General features: G+C 40.8%; 2 protein-coding genes across 2 annotated transcripts; both read right to left on the reverse strand.

Moving 5' to 3' along the window:
* Positions 1-344: 344 nt before the first annotated feature.
* Positions 345-7,986, reverse strand: LOC131904804 (interferon alpha-12-like). The gene is made up of 2 exons (XM_059255824.1): positions 7,821-7,986; positions 345-925 (listed from the first exon to the last, which is right to left on the reverse strand). The coding sequence occupies exons 1-2, from the start codon at positions 7,984-7,986 to the stop codon at positions 345-347; spliced, it is 747 nt and encodes a 248-aa protein (XP_059111807.1).
* A 9,075-nt stretch (positions 7,987-17,061) lies between these two features.
* Positions 17,062-17,634, reverse strand: LOC131904998 (interferon alpha-12-like). Its single transcript, XM_059255969.1, has one exon. The coding sequence runs from the start codon at positions 17,632-17,634 to the stop codon at positions 17,062-17,064; it is 573 nt and encodes a 190-aa protein (XP_059111952.1).
* Between the last annotated feature and the right edge of the window lie 835 nt (positions 17,635-18,469).

The following is an 18,469-nucleotide window of genomic DNA, read 5'->3' on the forward strand; positions in this document are numbered from 1 at the left end:
AATTTGAAAAGTTACAGAATTAAAAATCAAAGTGTTTTATACAGCAAAATTGAATGGGATTCAAAATAATTTAATTGTGTATGATGGTTTGCTACATTAAAGAAAATACAAAACTGAAAGATTTAACTTAAATAACTTAAATTACATAAATAGTAAAATAAATACACACATAATACACAGAGATACCCAAATGGATGCAGAAACAAATGCCCTTATATATATAGATAAAATTTGTGCTGTTTTGCCAAAACATCTAGTCAGGTTGGTGGAATTCATGTCAAAAATAAATGAGAGTTTTAAAAGGAGAATTTATGCAGTGTTGTAGCCCAGGAAAGTTCTCATCACTATGGCTCAGGACTTAACTCCTTCTCCTCAATCAATACTGCCAGCAGCTTGGCTGAGGAAGACAGGGCTCTCCTTACTTCTGCTCTGACCACCTCCCAGGCACAGGGGCTGTGTTTCTTCTCCTTCAGGTAGACAGTGATCCTGTGGAAGTAGTTACTCACATCCACCGGGGAGTCTTCCTGGTTCAGGGAAGGTTCCTGCACATCCACATGCTCCATCAGACAGGCTTGCAGGTCTTTGAGCTGCTCCTTGAGCTCATCACGAAATGTGTCTAGGAGGATTGTCTCCCAAGCATCAGATGATTCATCCGAGGTAAAGAGGGTCAGGACCTGCTGGGTCACCTCACCCATGACATGGATGACTTGAGCCTTCTGGATCTGCTGGGCATCCACCTCCTCCAGAGGGAATGCAAAGTCCTTTCTGTCCTTCAGGCAGGAGAGAGGGGAGAGTCTCCTCATTTGTGCCAGGAGTGTGGAGGCTCTCTTGTTCCTGAGGTGATGAGTCTGAGGCAGGTCACATCCCAGACAGCAGCTTGACCAGTAGTGCATCACCACCAGGAATGTCAGCAGAAGCACAGGGCCTGACCATTGTGAATGTGGCAGATGCTGCTGGTCCTCTGGGCTCTGTGGTCCCGAACCTTCCCTTTAGGGTCTCTGAAGGCCTTGCTGTGTGCATCTGTCTTAAATAGGGAAAAACACTGGTTTCCATTTTCTGAATGCCCTCCCCCTACTTTCCAGTTGTCTTTTATTTTGTTAAACTCATTCTCTGCTTCTTTTCGGGAATTTTTTCTAAACCATTTTGGTTTTCATCATTGCTTCCCCTTTCACTGCTGCCCTCAGAAAGCCGTTTACAACTTTCTTTTTCTATGTAGAATTGTCATTAACTATTACACCACAGATTTACTCTTTGTTTGAAATTTTACACATCTATTGTAAAGACAAAATTTTCTCTAAAAATTGTATTTAAAAGTTATTGAAATTAGCCGGGCGGTGGTGGCGCACACCTTTAATCCCAGCACTTGGGAGGCAGAGGCAGGAGGATCTCTGTGAGTTTGAGGCCAGCCTGGTCTCCAAAGCAAGTTCCAGGTAATGCACAAAGCTACACAGAAAAATTCTGTCTCGAAAAACCAAAAAACAAAATTATTGAAATTCATTTTACCATAATTTCTGTTTTATTTACATTATTTTCATATATGTTTAAATCATAATGTAAAGTGTGGTCCAAATTGTTTCTAAATTAAAATATTGATGCCCATGATGGTGGTGGTGCACACATTTAATCCCAGCATTTGAGAGGCGGAGGCAGGTGGGTCTCTGAGTTCAAGGCTAGCCTGGTCTACAGAGTGAGTTTCAGAACAGTCAGGGCTACACGGAGAAACCTTGTCTAAAAAAATCAAAAAAGAAAAAAAAGCATTGATGCTAATGAAATACTTTAAATTTTCCAATGTTTAAAGGCTTTATTAAGTTATTTTCTTCAAATTGCTTTTATTAACTCTTATATTAATTCATATAAGATGTTAATTGAGTCATCAGTGTATCTTCTTTATTCACCGAATGATTGTCATGCTACCCTGAGGTCTGCATGTGTAAAGGCTTGCTGGTCAAGCTTGATGAGTTGAGTTTGATTCCTGGAGCCAGTGGCTGAAACAGAAAACTGACTCCTGTAAACTTGACTCTGACTACAAGTTCACACTTGGCAAATTTGTACCTACACACATGTCCTCAATGCATGCATGCACAAACAGCACCCACACACCATCACACACTTACACACTCACACAGGTACTCACACTTGCTCATTCATCAATATGGATACACACAGACACATACTGTCATATACACATGCACACAAACATACAAACACAGTCACACAGATACACACTTACCATCACACACACTCACAGACACATACACTTACACTCATACACACAGATATACATAAACACAAATGCACACACATGCTTACACACATACACACAGACACAGAGAAACACACAATTACACACTTACACAAATATGTGACCCATACTCACACACAAAAATTCATGCATATTACACGCAAATACACACACATTCCACACTCACACATAGATACACATATGCACAAACACATAAACATATTACCACAATAGAAATACACATAAACACACTCCCCTACACATGTGCGTACACAGAGTCACACATAAGACAGATTTTCAACACATGTGCACAGAGAGACACACCCAAACACTCAAGCACACACCAATGTACACATTCCACACATACAAATACATACCATCATTCAAACATAAACACTTACACACACACACAAATTTCCACACATACACACATTTGCACAAACACACACGTATGCACAATCCCATATTCCACATATATATGTATACAACACACACAAACTTACACACAGAAACACACATGCATATCCTTACACACACATTCACATACATGCTTTCTCACATATGTATACAAACACACATACACACATACAGACACACATGCACACACACTCAAACAGATACACATGTATAGTCACACACAAATACATTCATAGAAACATACTCACATACACAAGAGTGATAAGCTATTAAAAATGTCAAAGGTTAATTTTCACTTATTTTGTCTCACAAGTTTAAACGTTAACTCCTTGGATTTTCTGATCCATTGCATAGTAGGAAGACAATGGGACTCACAAAGTTACTCACTTCATGGTGGCCAAAGATGCAGACAGGGACAAAGTGTGTCCTTAGTTGGAGCCCCCTAACCTTCCTCCAGCAAAGCCTCACTACCTAGTAGTCCACTCATCTCTAACAATCAACGGGCTTTCACTGATACAGTTTGTTCCTTGAGGATGATGAAGGCTCATGTTCCCTGTGAACACTGCTCCCATGAGTACCAGCCTCCAGCACAGGAAACCTCGAGAGACACTCCATATCCAAACCACACATAGGTAAAGTGTCTGAACACTCGATTTCAAAGGCTAAGGATCTCAAATGCTATGCCATGAGTACTATTACAGTCATACCAAATTTATAATCATTTTAGTCAGCATGTGATGTTTATCCTCATGCACAGGACACTGCAATATGGTTGAGTCCCTATAAACAACGTTTGTGTCAAATCATAAGAGAAACAGTTCTAGATCCTCAATGTCTCCTACAGCAGCAGGATCTGCAGGGTCATTTCTCTGTGTGTGGAACATCAAAGTCTTTGTCTTCATTCTGTAAGTAACAAATAAATTAATTTAAATAACCACAACAAATAGTGTTATATTTGTTATATGTTATGTAAAAGCCCTTCTGTGTAGGAGAACATTAGAGTCACTATTCCCCTCACCTCCAAACTGCATCTAACTGGAATATTTGCTTCTCTACTGTTGATAATTTCTTTGGAAACCTGTCCCCTCATCTCTGTGTCTACTGACCCTGGTGATGGTTTCCCTGGCTGGCTGTGCAGACCCTTCCTAGTGCCCTTTCCTTCCCTCAGTCTCCATGGCCTTCTGATGTCTGTCTTGGAATCTTTACTCAGGAAGTCTGTCTTTCTGCTCATTCCTGTGGATGTACATGGGTTACACAACTAACTTGTAAATATCAAATGTTTAGGAAGATTAAAGAAATGTAGGAGTCAGTTAAGCATGTTCATAGGCATGGTCTACTGATAGCAGAGTCCCTTAGCTTGGGACTCTGTCTGAAAATCCATTATTCCTCAGTTACCAGAACACAGCTTTGTACCAGAGTAGAAAAACATGCACACACATACATGTACATGTACAGACACACACACACATACACACACACACACACACACACACACACACACACACACAGAATTATTTAATTCATTTAATATGTTTGTATTTCTCTTGAAAGGGCAACAGTTTGTCCTTCGTTTTCTTCCTTACTTTAAGTGGAAAGTGATACTCCATGACCCCTTTTTCTTCCATAACTGGGTAGTGATTGGTCAGAGCCTTCACAGCACAGTCTCTTCAGAATGGAGAACCAGATGATGCTTTTCCTCTTTATTTCCATAGGTGACTCATTACAAAGGGGTTCTCTAACATTTCTCATCTCAGGAACAAATTCTTCCTCTCAAGAACCTCGTGGCTGTGCTTCCCTGATCCCTCAAAGTCAGGATCAGTGGTGATATCCTCTTTCTGCTCATCCCCTGTGCACTGAGGTCTACAGTGTTCTTCAACCTGTGACAATCACCCAGACCTGTAGTGCTGGTTCCTCCTTGGTGTGTATGTGTGTGCAGAGCCTGCCCCCAGAATGGTGTTACTTCTAATACCATGGGACTTAACTCAGTAGCTCTCAAATTCTTTCTACTTTCTGCTGCACAGTGCAATCTCATCCTCAGCCTTCTTTTTTTCAACCTTGCTCCATGAGATAGGGCTTCAATGATGATGTCAGAACTCATACTGGAAGTCATATCTTCTTGGTTTAAGTATCATAAATTCTAGAAGGTCATGCTGTAGTTGATCATGTGAAGGAGGTTTGTTTTCAGTTAAATGCACAAGACTTGAGAGTTGAACAATAGGTCAGAGAAGCCAGAGGCAAAAAAGCCTGGAACGTTTGGTCAAAGAGGACTAAGTCACAGTTTCACAGGAGCAAGACATTCTGGTATTGTTTGATATCTTTACAGCTGCTGCAGTACAGGGAGAAGCTCGACAAGATGCTAAGCCTTCATTTTCCAAAGGAACAGAGGGGTTCAGCCTTCTTGGAAAAGACTGACACCCAGCTAGCTCACTCCAGTTACTTTGTTCAAGCATATACAAAGTTAACAGGGGACAGGAAAGGTTCTAACTACCACGGTTTACTTGTTCTTGCTGACCATGAAAGCAGACAACCCACACAAATCTCATTCCCTTTTGACTATGGCTGGCCATCATCAAAAGTATGAACTCCAGGTTTGCCAGGAGTGTCTTAGGACCTCGGTTGGTGCAGCTGCAAGCTCTCACAGAGCACCAAGTGCAGGTTCTCCAGAGAGACAGCAGTTCTTCAAGGCTTAAACAGTTTCAAGACAATTTCTCAGCCTCTGCCGATCAACCCAAACACAGCAAAGGCTTTACCGAAATATTTCACCCAAAGTCAGACAAAAAGGCTTTACCATATATTTCATTTAAACCCAGACATAAAGGCTTTACTTTACATATCACTATATTCTGGCTTACTACTGCACAGCATGCTGGTTATATACACAGAAAAATACTCTATTCTGGAGAAGTGTAAAGATTTAGGCTTTTACCATCAAAGAATGAGAAGTGTGAGATGGGTGTATCTACTCATCTAAGTAACAGGCGATGTCAATATCACACTTCCTTCTCTAACTAAGGCCCAGGAAATATTGCAGAAGAAATGGCAGAAAAATGGTAAAGCCAGAAGTTGGGGAAGATTGCTGCTAAGTATCTCTGGACATGACAGGGCACTCATGAAATCAGGACAGTTGTGCTTGTGTGCAAGAGATCTATACAAGTGAAGCCAGTATACTCCAGCTTTTACAGGGAAGGGTCTCACAATGCTCCATCCCAATCTGAAGTCCCATTGGCAGTGATGGCCAATAGTAGTGTGACCTACAGTAGATGACACATTCTTCAGTGTACATTACCCTGTACATATGCAAATATGGGATGCACTAATTGGTGTAAATGCGCTATAATAAAAGGAAAACAAAGAAAAGAAAAAGAGATGAAGTTGGGATGAGAATATGATGGGGAGCTCTAGGAATATTTCAATTCAGACAGGAAATCGTGGATATAATGTACATACCTTGCATTGATATATGAAATTACAAAAGAACAGATACAAATTGTAAAAATTGTACCAAGTCAAAATTTGATAGAATCCAGAGTTCTAGCTTACTGTTGTACAACATATTGACTATACAGAGTGCTACTTCACTATATATTTTGTAAAAACTAGAGGACAAGATTATAGGATTTTTATCTACAATGGAATGGTAATGACAAGATGGTTGGATTTGCTTATATTTAAGAACCACAAACTTTTAACATTGTCTTAATTAGGATTGCCGTTTCTGTGATGAAACACCATGACCAAAGCAACTTGGGCAGGAAAGGGCTTACTAGAATTTCACTTCCACATCACAGTTCATCATCAAAGGTCAGGAACACAAAAGGGGCAAGAACTGGAAAGCAGAGCTAATACAGAGGCCATGGGGGAGTGTTGCTTACTGGCTCGCTTCTCAGGCCTTGCTCAGTGTGCTTATACAGCTAGGTACATCAGCTCAGGAAGGGCACCACTCACTACATCATTACTAATTGATGCCCCACAGGCTTGTGTATAACCCCAGCATGTGGAGGAATTTCCTTAATTGAGGTTTTCTGTTCTCAAATGACTTTAGCTTCTGCCACATTGACATAAAACTAGCCAACACACCTAACCCCTTCACAACAAGACACAGAAACACATCACTGTTATGGCCCACCCTTTCCTTTTCTTGTTCATCCCCACAGTCACATTAATATGAACATCACAATATAAAATAGTCCATGTTTTTTTTTTATTTTGCAATACAATTAAGTTCTACATACAGGCACAGATTCCCTTGTTCTCCCCCCTCCCGCCCCCCTCACCTTCCCCCCAGCCCGCCTCCCATTCCAATCTCCTCCAGGGCAAAGCCTTCCCCACAGACTGAGATCAACCTGGTGGACTCAGTCCAGGTAGGTCCAGTCCCCTCCTCCCAGGCCGAGCCAAGCGACCCTGCATAGGCCCCAGGTTTCAAACAGCCGAAAATAGTCCATGTTTTAAGAGTGACACAGTTTTTTAAGCATTCACTCACTTGCCTTTAATCCCAGCACTCGGGAGGCAGAGCCAGGCGGATCTCTGTGAGTTCGAGGCCAGCCTGGGCTACCAAGTGAGTTCCAGGAGAGCAAAGCTACACAGAGAAACCCTGTCTCGAAAAACCAAAAAAAAAAAAAAAGTCTCTTTGAAATATCCAAACTCAGGGACAGGAGGGGTGCTCAATAATGAAGAGCACTGACTGCTCTCGCCTAGGACCTGGGTTTGATTCCCAGAACCCACAAAGTGGCTCACAGCCACCTGTAACTCCTTTTCAATAGGATCTGATGCTCCCTTCTGACCTCCACAGGAAACAGGCATACGTGTGACAAACAGACATACATGAGGTGAAAACATTCATAAAATAAAAATGAATGAAGGTATAAAAATTTTAAAAATATCCAAATTCTCTCTTAAAACCCAAGGTATCTCAATTGTGGGCTCCTCTAACTATCAAAAATAAATTAAACACTTTCTTATTTTAGAGGGAAGAAATAGAACACAGTCACAATCTGAACAAAGCCAAATCAAACACCAACAGTGCAAAGAACTCAGTGACCAATATCTGAGTTTCACTCACTATCTTCTGTGCTTTTCCAAAGGGCTTGGGTCTCTTCTCCAGATCCACCTCCTGCAGCACACACAGCTTGATCCCTAGGTTCAGGTCAGCTCCAGTACACACCTGCTGCTCTCCTTGTGGACACCCCAAGGTACTGGCATCTCCAAAAGGCTGGAGTCTCTTGCAGAAATAGTGCTGCACTTTCACGAGTAGCCTCTCGGGGCTCTTTTGAGGGACTCCAGCTGTACCACAGAGTGCCAACCTTCAGATAATCTGCTGACACCTTCATGCCTTCCAAACCAGCACTAGCTCGATGATTTTTACACAGTGGTCTTTTTTTAACCTCCCCTGATTTCTCAGCTCCTTCTCACCAACATCAAATGTCTCAGTAAAACCAAGGTTTCCTTGTAATGGTTTTGGTATCATGTTAATCACAGCTGATTATTTCTGCTGGCTAACCAGAATCAGATTCTTCTTTTTTTTTTTTTTAAATTTTTGAGACAGGGTTTCTCTGTGTAGTTTTGGTGCCTGTCCTGGATCTCACTCTGTAGACCAGGCTGGCCTCGAACTCACAGAGATCCGCCTGGTTCTGCCTCCCGAGTGCTGGGATTAAAGGCGTGTACCACCGCTGCCTGGCAGCTCTCAACATTCTTATCTTCCAAGCTCCCATGGAACAGATAACAAAGCTATGAACCCTCAATGGCTTTTCTAGCCCCATGTTCCAAAGTTTTTCCACAATCTTTCCCAAAACATATGATCAAATCTGTCACGTGAATACCCCCCTAATCTTGATACCAATTCTGTCTTAGGGTTACTATTTTTCCCATGAAACACCATGACCAAAGCAACTTGGAGGGGACAGGGCGGTTTTGACTTACACATCCACAGCACTGTTCATTATCAAGGGATGTCAGAAGAAAAACTGAAACAGGGCAGTAACTGGCAGGAAGGCACTGATGCAGAAGCTATGGAAGGGTACTGCTTACTGGCTTGCTTCTCAGGGATTTCTCAGCTTGCTTTCTTACACAGCTAGGACCATCCGCTTAAGGATGGAACCTCCCAGAATGGGACAGGACCTTCTTCTCGAGTATTAATTAAGAAATTGCCCTACAGACTTACTTGAAGAGCCATCACATGGAGGCATTTCTTTTGATATTCAGTCCATTCAGATAACTTTAGCTTGAATCTGGTAGACATAAAACTGACCAGCACAATGTACCCTACAAATGGGTTCAATTTTTATGCTGTAATGTGTCAGTTTTAATAAAATTTATAGTATGAAAAGATATAAGAATGGATAGATACAAAACTAATAATATTTGATGACACAGAAAAATAATTTTATTCTGTATAAGGAAAATGTTTAGTTATATTAAAGAATATGTAAAACTTCACATGATATTATAACTTAAATTTTATACTTAAATAAATTTTTACACATACATTTATGCATATAAATAGAAATAACTGGATGAATCTAGAAGCAAATGTCTCTACAATATTATGCAGTACTGATCATAACTGATGAAACATCCAGGAAAGTTGGTTGAAGGATATTGAAATGAGTGAGAGCATTGAGAGAGCAGAATTTGTGCAGTGAGGTGCAGGATCCTAGCCCAGGAGTGTCCTCTCCACTTTGGCTCAGGGGCTGTGTTTTTTCTTCTTCAGGTAGACAGTGATCCTGTGGAAGTATTTCCTCACAGCCATGAGAGAGTCTATGAGTTTCCTTTACTGTGTAGAGATTGGGCAGAGCCTTCATAACACAGAGGCTCCTCAGAATGAAGAAGCAGAAGACGTTTTTCTGTTTATTCCCATGGGTGACTCATCACAGTTGACAGAGCTTCGCTGGTTGATATTGCTCTCTCTCAGGAACCAATACTTGAAGACATGGGGTTGTGCCTCACTATTCCTCCAAATTCAGGACTAATGTAGACATCTGTCTAACCTTTTACCACTGATGTCCACAGTGTTCTTCAATCTGTAACAATGACCCCTACCCTGAATTGTAGCTCCTTCTTCATCTGTGTGTGGAGATATTGATGCCAACATGATGCCATTTTTCAAGTACCATGTGACTCACTCAGTGGCTTTTGAGTCTACCCACACTCACTGCTGCACAGTGACACAATACCCTCTGTCCTTCCTTTGTACAGCAATCCCTGAGTGTGCTCACCACACACTGATGACATCAGCTCTCATACTGGATATGATGTCTGCCTGGATTTTAGTACCATAAATCCTAGAGAATTACTGCTCTTATCTTTAGTGTGTTCATGTGTTCATGTTTTGTTTTCTGTAGTGACTCACGTTTCCAGGGACCAGAGTGTCAAGGATCCCCAGACAATAACATCAACAAAGCATTTTGTCTACATTGCTGTAAACTTTTTCCAGCTTTCTTTTCTTTTTTTTTTTTCTTTTTTCTTTTTTTGGTTTTTCGAGACAGGGTTTCTCTGTGTTGCTTTGCGCCTTTCCTGAAACTCGCTTTGAAGACCAGGCTGGCCTCGAACTCATATAGATCTGCTTGGCTCTGCCTCCGGAGTGCTGGATTAAAGGTGTGCGCCACCACCGCCCGGCCCAGCTTTTCTTAATTTCATTCATAGTAGATAAGTACTAATTGTTCCCTCAAATACTCTTTATATAATCCACACTTGATCATCAAATGCTTGTTGTTGGAAATGATTGGATGGGTGTACAAGATATACTGATGGCTGAGCATTTGATTACAGTTGTACAGGAATAAGGCCAAGGATGTTTATCCAGTTTGATTATAGTAAGGGATTAAGGTCCTTGCATCCCCATCTCCACTCTACTCAAAACTGCATGGTAGATACAATCAGACTATTCTTCCAGAGAGGAAAACTGTATATTTGAACTGTATATAATTTTTCATTTAATTTTACTGTATTTTTGAAGCGTTCATTTAATGACAGACTTCTGCGCTTCTGTCTTTTCGTTACATTTACTCCATAATGATGATAGAGTAAAACGACACAAGTAGATAGCATCCATTCTAATTTCATGATAGTTAGCTGTTTATTTATGTATTTACTGATTTATTTACTTTTGACTTTTCTATTTTCCTAGAGAGTAAAAGGCAGTTTTGGGTCTTAGCATAGAAATGAAAATATGATGTCAGTTCTCATGAAAGTAGAAGAGAGGAAGTCACTTTTGTTCTCAGATGGGAAGCAATAGCAGTAATGTTAGTAACATTCAATATAGCACCCGGGAAGTCCTAAAGCTGTGAAATAAGAAGTGATAATACAAAAATGACTGTGTTTTCAAAGTGACCTAAGATTTAATGAAGTTTCAATAAAGTCTAACAACATTGCACTCAAAAAGAAACGTCAGTCCTCAAATGCACACGGAAGCACAAAGTGCAGTATTGGGGGTACTACAATACCTGATTGCATGCACTACACTCTTACAGTAATCAAGGCATCAGGACATTAATACAGAAGGAGGATCAGTACAATGGAACAGTTGGTCCAGAAATAAGTACACACAGCTACATCCACCTGAGCTCCCTGAATTACCACCAGCACACACTGGGGCTGGAGAATCTCTTCTGTAACTGGGGCTGGGAGAATAAAACCAGGTCTCTATCTGCCCCTCGGTACAACAGTCCATCAAAATGATGAAAGATCTGAACGTAAGTGCAGAAACTTGGAAGTTGATAAGACAGACTTAGAGAAAACACTTCATAGGAGCTATACACAAGGGCTTTGTGAAAAGGCCTCAGACAGCCCAAAAAGCAGAAAGAAGTGAGAAATGGGAACTGGATAAAAAATACACAAAATTTCAAATTTTCAGCATAGCAAAAGAACAGTGGCCTAAGTGAAAATATAGCCTACAGGGAGGAAGGAAAAGCATTTCCACTATTCACCTGACCAGGAATTAGATACTAGAAAGGATAAAAATGTTAAAATGCCAAAACAATGTATAATTCCATTAATTCATGGGCAAGAGAATGAAGAGATAGTTCTCAAAAGGGCAAGTACAAAGTGCCAATACATACTTGAAACATGGTCAGTATCACGAGCTATCAGAGAAATTTCAAATCGAAACTACAATCACATTTCATTTCACCCCAAGAAGAATGGCTATCATTCTGTAAATGCTGGTGAGAATACAGGTGTGTAGGTGGATGTTAATTAGTGCTGAGTGTCACTGTGGAGTTTCTTCACATAAGCTAACAGTGGAGCTACCACTTGATCCAGCAGTTCCACTCCTGTGTATATATCAGAAAGAACCAAGTGATCTTACAATAGAAACATCTGTATTTTCATGTTTAATACGTTAGCATTCATAATAGACAAAATATTTACTTAGCCTAGATGTATATCAAAAGGTGAAAGGATATTTAAAAGTTATGTACATTGGATATCTGTGTGTCAATTCTATCAGCTATGTCAGATATAGGAAAAAATAAAAAGGAGAAAATACAAGATGTACTTATAACACATACTAAAAGACTATTAAGATATAAAGCAGAATAAATGATTTATATGAATCTGAATAGATATCAAGAACATGATTCTAACAGAAATATTTGAAAAGATACATAGCATATGTTTTCTATCATGTGTGGAATCTACAAAGATATATATGTATGAATATTTGTATACGAATATATATGTATGTATATATATGACATACTTATAGACCAGGGTCCTTTTTGTAAAAATAGGACCAGGGTGAAGTATTTGGGGGAAGAGGAGAGGATTATGGAGGAGTAAATATATAAAAGCACATTATAACACACATGAATGCAAATATCACACTAAAACCCATCCCTTTACAAATCACTACACTTTGATCACAGGACATGGGGAAATTAATCTAATACTACCTTGAAGCTTCCCCTCTGTTGGCTACCTCTCACAAAGTGGACAGGTGCTTTTCTACAAAGTGGAAAAGGGGAGAAAATCGAAACATCTTATCCAGCTGTGAACCCTGTGAGCCACCATAGTGAATGGCCTAGAAAGCCACGCCCATTAGTGCAATAGTGGCATGAATGTCATGGGAGTAATCAACAGCAATCTAATGGAAACTTTGGCCTGCTCCAAAAGAGGAAACCCGAGTCTTGTAATGCAAACGTCGCCAAGAACCTATGGCTTGTGAGGTCAGAGACCCCATATTATTTTGCCAAAGGATCACAGTATGAGAGACCTTTTTAAATACTTACATTTTATACTTTTAGGCTAGTGAAATACTTAACCCTCATCAAAGAAACTTGCTTATACAGGGTTAATATAGAAACTCAAAGTTAATCAAACAGGAGAGCATAAGCAACTATCAGTGCTCACTCCTACATGGAATGTTACTATCACACCTCCTTCCCCAACCAAGCTAATGGCACATCGCAGAAGAAGGGGCAGAAAGAATGTAAAGCCAAAGGTTGAGGAAGATTGCTGAAAAAATCTGAATACGACAGGGCTATAGCATTCGTGAACTCAGGGCAGCTGTGATTGTGGGAAAAGGAGTGTAGACAAGATCAAGCCAGTCAACACTCCAGCATGGAGAGGGAAGGGGCTCAAATTCCCCATCCCTAATTGAGGATCTCTGGCAGTTGATGGCCACTGAGAGAGAGTCAATTTTCTTCAGTGGTGTGGCCCATAGTAAATGGCTTATTCTTCAGTAGCTATCACCCTATACCTATGCAAAATTGGAAATTACTAATTGGACCAGTTGGGCTATAATAAAAAGACAAAGAAGTGAAACAAGGCGTGATGTTAGGATGAGAATGTGATGGGAGGTCTAGGAAGAGTTAGGGGCAGGGAATAAAGTGTGCATATGATGTAAATACATAGTATTCGTGTATTAAATTACCAAAGAGAAGACATAAATTTAAAAATTGTATTATCACAATTTAATATGAAGATATGTTCTTCTTTAGTATTGCACAAAGAAAAATCACATAATATATATTATAAAGCACTAGAGGTGAAATTGAAGAATATATCAGAAAATGGAAAGATCTCCCATGCCTGTGGATAGGTAGCATTAACATAGTAAAAATGACAATCTTACCAAAAGCAATCTACAGATTCAGTGCAATCCCCATCGAAATCCCAACACAATTCTTCACAGAACTGGAAAGAACAATACTCAACTTCATATGGAAAAACAAAAAACCCAGGATAGCTAAAATGATACTGTCCAATAAAGCCATCTCTGGAGGCATCACCATCCCTGACACCAAGCTCTACTATAGAGCTATAGTAATAAAAAACAGCTTGGTATTGGCATAAAAACCAACATGTGGACCAATGGAATCGAATTGAAAACCCTGACATTAACCCACACACCTATGTGTGGTGATATATTGTGTCCCCCAATATATTGTGCATCCTAATAAACTTATCTGGACTCAGAGGACAGAAAAGCCACTAGATAGACATAGAGACCAGAAAATGGTGACACAGATGCCTTTAATCCTATCACTTGGGAGGCAGCGATCCATTCGGATCTCTGTGAGTTCAAAGCCACACTGTAAATAGTGTAAATGGTGACTTATGCCTTTAATCCCAGGAAATGATGGCAGAAAGCAGAAAGGTATAGAAGGCATGAAAACCAGGAACTAGATCTGGTTAAGCTTTAAGGCTTTTGAGCAGCAGTTCAGCTGAGATCAATTCCAGATTAGGACTCAGAGGCTTCCAGTCTGAGGAAACAGGAATGGCTGAGAAGTTGGCAAGGTGAGGTAAGCTGTGGCTTGTTCGGCTTCTCTGATCTTCCAGTGTTCATACCAATACCTGGCTCCAGGTTTGTTTTTATTAATAAGACCTTTTAAGATTCGTGTTACATCTATGAACACCTGATTTTTGACAAAGAAGCCAAAACTGTATAATGGAAAAAGAAAGCATCTTCAACAAATGGTACTGGCATAACTGGATGTCAACATGTGAAAGATTACAAATAGATCCATATCTATTGCCATGAGCAAAACTCAAGTCCAAGTGGATCAAAGACCTCAATATAAAACCAGTTACATTGAATCTGATAGAAGAGAAAGTAGGAAGTAGTCTTGAATGCACTGGCACAGGAGGCTACTTCCTAAATATAACACCAGTAGCACAGACACAGAGCAACAATTAATAAATAGGACCTCCTGAAACTGAGAAGCTTCTGTAAGGCAAAGGATACAGTAAATAAGACAAAACTACAGCCTACAGAATGGGAAATGGTCTTCACCAACCCCACATCTGACAGAGGTCTGATCTCCAAAATATATAAAACTAGATATCAAAATACCGAACAACCAAATTAAAAAATGGGCTACAGAGCTAAACAGAGAATTCTCAACAGAAGAATCTCAAATGGCTGAAAGACATTTAAGGAATTGCTCAACATCCTTAGTCATCAGAGAAATACAAGTCAAAATGACTCTTAGATACCATCTTACACCTGTCAGAATGGCTAAGATCAAAAACACTGAAGACAGCTTATGTTGGAGAAAATATGGAGCAAGGGGAACACTCCTACACTGTTGGTGGGAGTGCAAACTTGTACAGCCACTTTGGAAATCAATATGGTGCTTTCTTAGAAAATTGGGAATCAATCTTCCTCAAGACCCAGCTATACCACTCTTGGGCATATACCCAAGGAATGCTCCATCATACCACAAGGGCACATGCTCAACTATGTTCATAGCAGCATTATTCGTAATAGCCAGAACCTGGAAACAACCTAGATGCCCCTCAACTGAAGAATGGATTAAGAAAATGTGGTACATATACACAATGGAGTACTACTCAGCAGTAAAAAACAATGACATCATGAAATTTGAAGGCAAATGGATGGAACTAGAAAATATCATCCTGAATGAGGTAACCCAGACTCAGAAGGACAAGCATGGTATGTATTCACTCATCAGTGGATACTAGATGTAAAACAAAGGATAGCCAGACTACAACCCACAGCTCCAGAGAAGCTAGCTAACAAGGAAGACCCTAAGAGGGAATGCATGGATCTCCCTGGGAGGGGAAATAGATGATATCTCCATGAGTAAACTAGGGATGAGGGGGGCAATGGAGGGTACGGGACGGGAGATGAGAACATAAGGGAATGGGATGTTCGAAGTGGAACAGGGATGAAGTGGGAGAGCAATGAGAGAGATACCATGATGGAGGGTGACATCACAGGGATAGAGAGAAGCTGGGTGCAAGGGAAGTTCCCAGGAATTCACAAGGATGAACACAGCTTGGACTACTGGCAATAGTGGAGAGGATGCCTGAGCTAGCTTGCCCCAGTGGTAAGATAGGTGAATGCCCTAACTGTCATCATAGAGCCTTTCTCCAGTAACTGATATAAGCAAATGCAGAGATCCACAGCCAAACACCGGGCTGAGCTCCAAGAGTCCAGTTGAGGAGAGAGAGGAGGGAGTCTAAGAGCAAGGGCATCAAGATTATGATGGGGAAACCTACAGAGATAGCCAAACCAAACTAGTGAGCACTCATGAAATTTAGACCAACACCTGTGGAACCTCCATGGGACTAGGCCCTCTGCATAAGCGAGATAGTTGTGTAGCTTGATCTGCTTAAGGGGCCCCCTGGCAGTAGGATCAGGATCCCTCCCTGGTGCATGAGCTAGCTTTTTGGAGCCCACTGCCTATGGTGGGACACCTTGAACAGCCTTGAGGCAGGGAAGGGGCTTAGACCTGCCTCAACTGAATGTATCAGGCTCTGCAGAATCCCCATGGGAGGCCTTACTTTCTTGTGGGAGGGAATGAGGTGTAGGTTGGGGGAAGGCTGGAGGGGTGGGAGGAAGGAAGAGGGGGATCTATGATTGGTATGTAAAATGAATAAAAAATTTCTTAATAATAAAACAAAGAAAATGTCCTACAGGGTCCTGCAGACCCACCACATGGAAGCATTTCTTTTTGATATTCCCTCCATTCAGATGATTTTAGCTTGTATCTAGTGGACATAAAACTAACCAGCATACAATGTACACTAGAAATGTACGGAGTTTTTATTCTGTGATGTGTCATTTTAATGAAATTTATAGCGTTGTAAGGATATAAGAATGTATTATTATACATATTATATTTAATGACACAGAAAAATCATCTATTACTTATAGAGAAAATACTCTCTTGTATTGAAGAAAATGTAAAATTTCACATGTTATTAACTTAAATTTCATAATTAAATAAATAAATATTTATATACATAAATACAAATAACTGGATCAATCTGGAAGCTAAAGTCTATACTATATACACAGTACTGCTCATAACTGATGAAACATCCAGGAAGATTGATTGAAGGGTGTCAAAATGAGTGAGAGCATTGAGAGAGCAGCATTGGTGCAGGGAGACGCAGGATCCTAGTCCAGGAGAGTCCTCCCCACTTTGGCTCAGGACTTACTCCTTCTCCTCAATCAATCCTGTCAGCAGGTTGGCTGAGGAAGACAGGGCTCTCCTTACTTCTGCTCTGACCACCTCCCAGGCACAGGGGCTGTGTTTCTTCTCCTTCAGGTAGACAGTGATCCTGTGGAAGTATTTCCTCACAGCCACCAGGGAGTCTTCCTGGCTGGGGGAAGGTTCCTGCTCCTCCACCTGCTGCATCAGACAGGCTTTCAGGTCTCTGAGCTGGTGGTGCAGACCAGTGCAGAATGTATTTAGGAGGCTTGTCTCCCAAGCAGCAGATGAGTTCTTTGAGCTGAAGAGGATCAGGACCTGCTGGGTCAGTTCCTGCAGGACAGGGATGACTTGAGCCTTCTGGGTCTGCTGGGCATCCACCTTTTCCAGAGGGAATGCAAAGTCCTTTCTGTCCTTCAGGCAGGAGAGAGGGGAGAGTCTCCTCATTTGTGCCAGGAGTGTGGAGGCTCTCTTGTTCCTGAGGTGATGAGTCTGAGGCAGGTCACATCCCAGACAGCAGCTTGACCAGTACTGCATCACCACCAGGAATGTCAGCAGAGCACAGGGCCTGGCCATTGTGAATGTGGCAGATGCTGCTGGTCCTCTGGGCTCTGTGGTCCTGAACCTTCTCCTCTGGGTTCTCTGAAGTCCATCTTGTGTGCATGAGTCTTAAATAGGGGAAAGCACTCTTTCCCACTTTCTAATCCCCCTACTTACTTCCCAATTCTCTTTTCACTTTCTCTCACTCATTCTCTGCTGGTGTCTGGGCTTTTTTCTCAACCATTTTTGTTTTCATTATTATGTCAACTTTCCATGACCCCCTCAAGAAAGCCATTTTTAGAGGTTCTTTTCTAAATAAATTTCCATCACCTTTTATAGAACACATATACCTCAAATGTATGAAATTTGCTCATCTAATGTAAAGAATGAAAAATATTCATGAAAAAGTGTACATAGAAGCTATTGAATAACTCAGTCATTCACGTTCTTGAAGCATACACATGAGCACCTGATTGGTTTCCCAGCACTCATGTAAAAGAGGCACAGAAACACATGCATGTAATCCTGAAACTTGGGAGGTGACACAGACAGGTCCTTAGAACTTTAAGGATATCCAATATAACTGCAATGTTGAGCCCTAGCTTAAATGTCAGAGAAAACAAGGGAGGGAGGGAGGGAGTTAGGAACTGGACATTGACATCTGGAATCAACTTGTGTGAACACACACATGCAAATGTAAACACACACATGTGTGCATGCTCTACATCAGACACACACAATAAAGAGCAATGATTAATTCAATGAACAAAATACAAATTGAGCCAAGCGTGGTTGCTCATGTATTCATTTTTAATATTTGGGTGGCAGAGGTAGGTGGTTATTTATATTGAAAGATAGGTTGGTTTCTGTA

Source organism: Peromyscus eremicus, chromosome 2, assembly GCF_949786415.1.
Source record: "Peromyscus eremicus chromosome 2, PerEre_H2_v1, whole genome shotgun sequence".
Lineage (NCBI taxonomy): Eukaryota > Metazoa > Chordata > Mammalia > Rodentia > Cricetidae > Peromyscus > Peromyscus eremicus.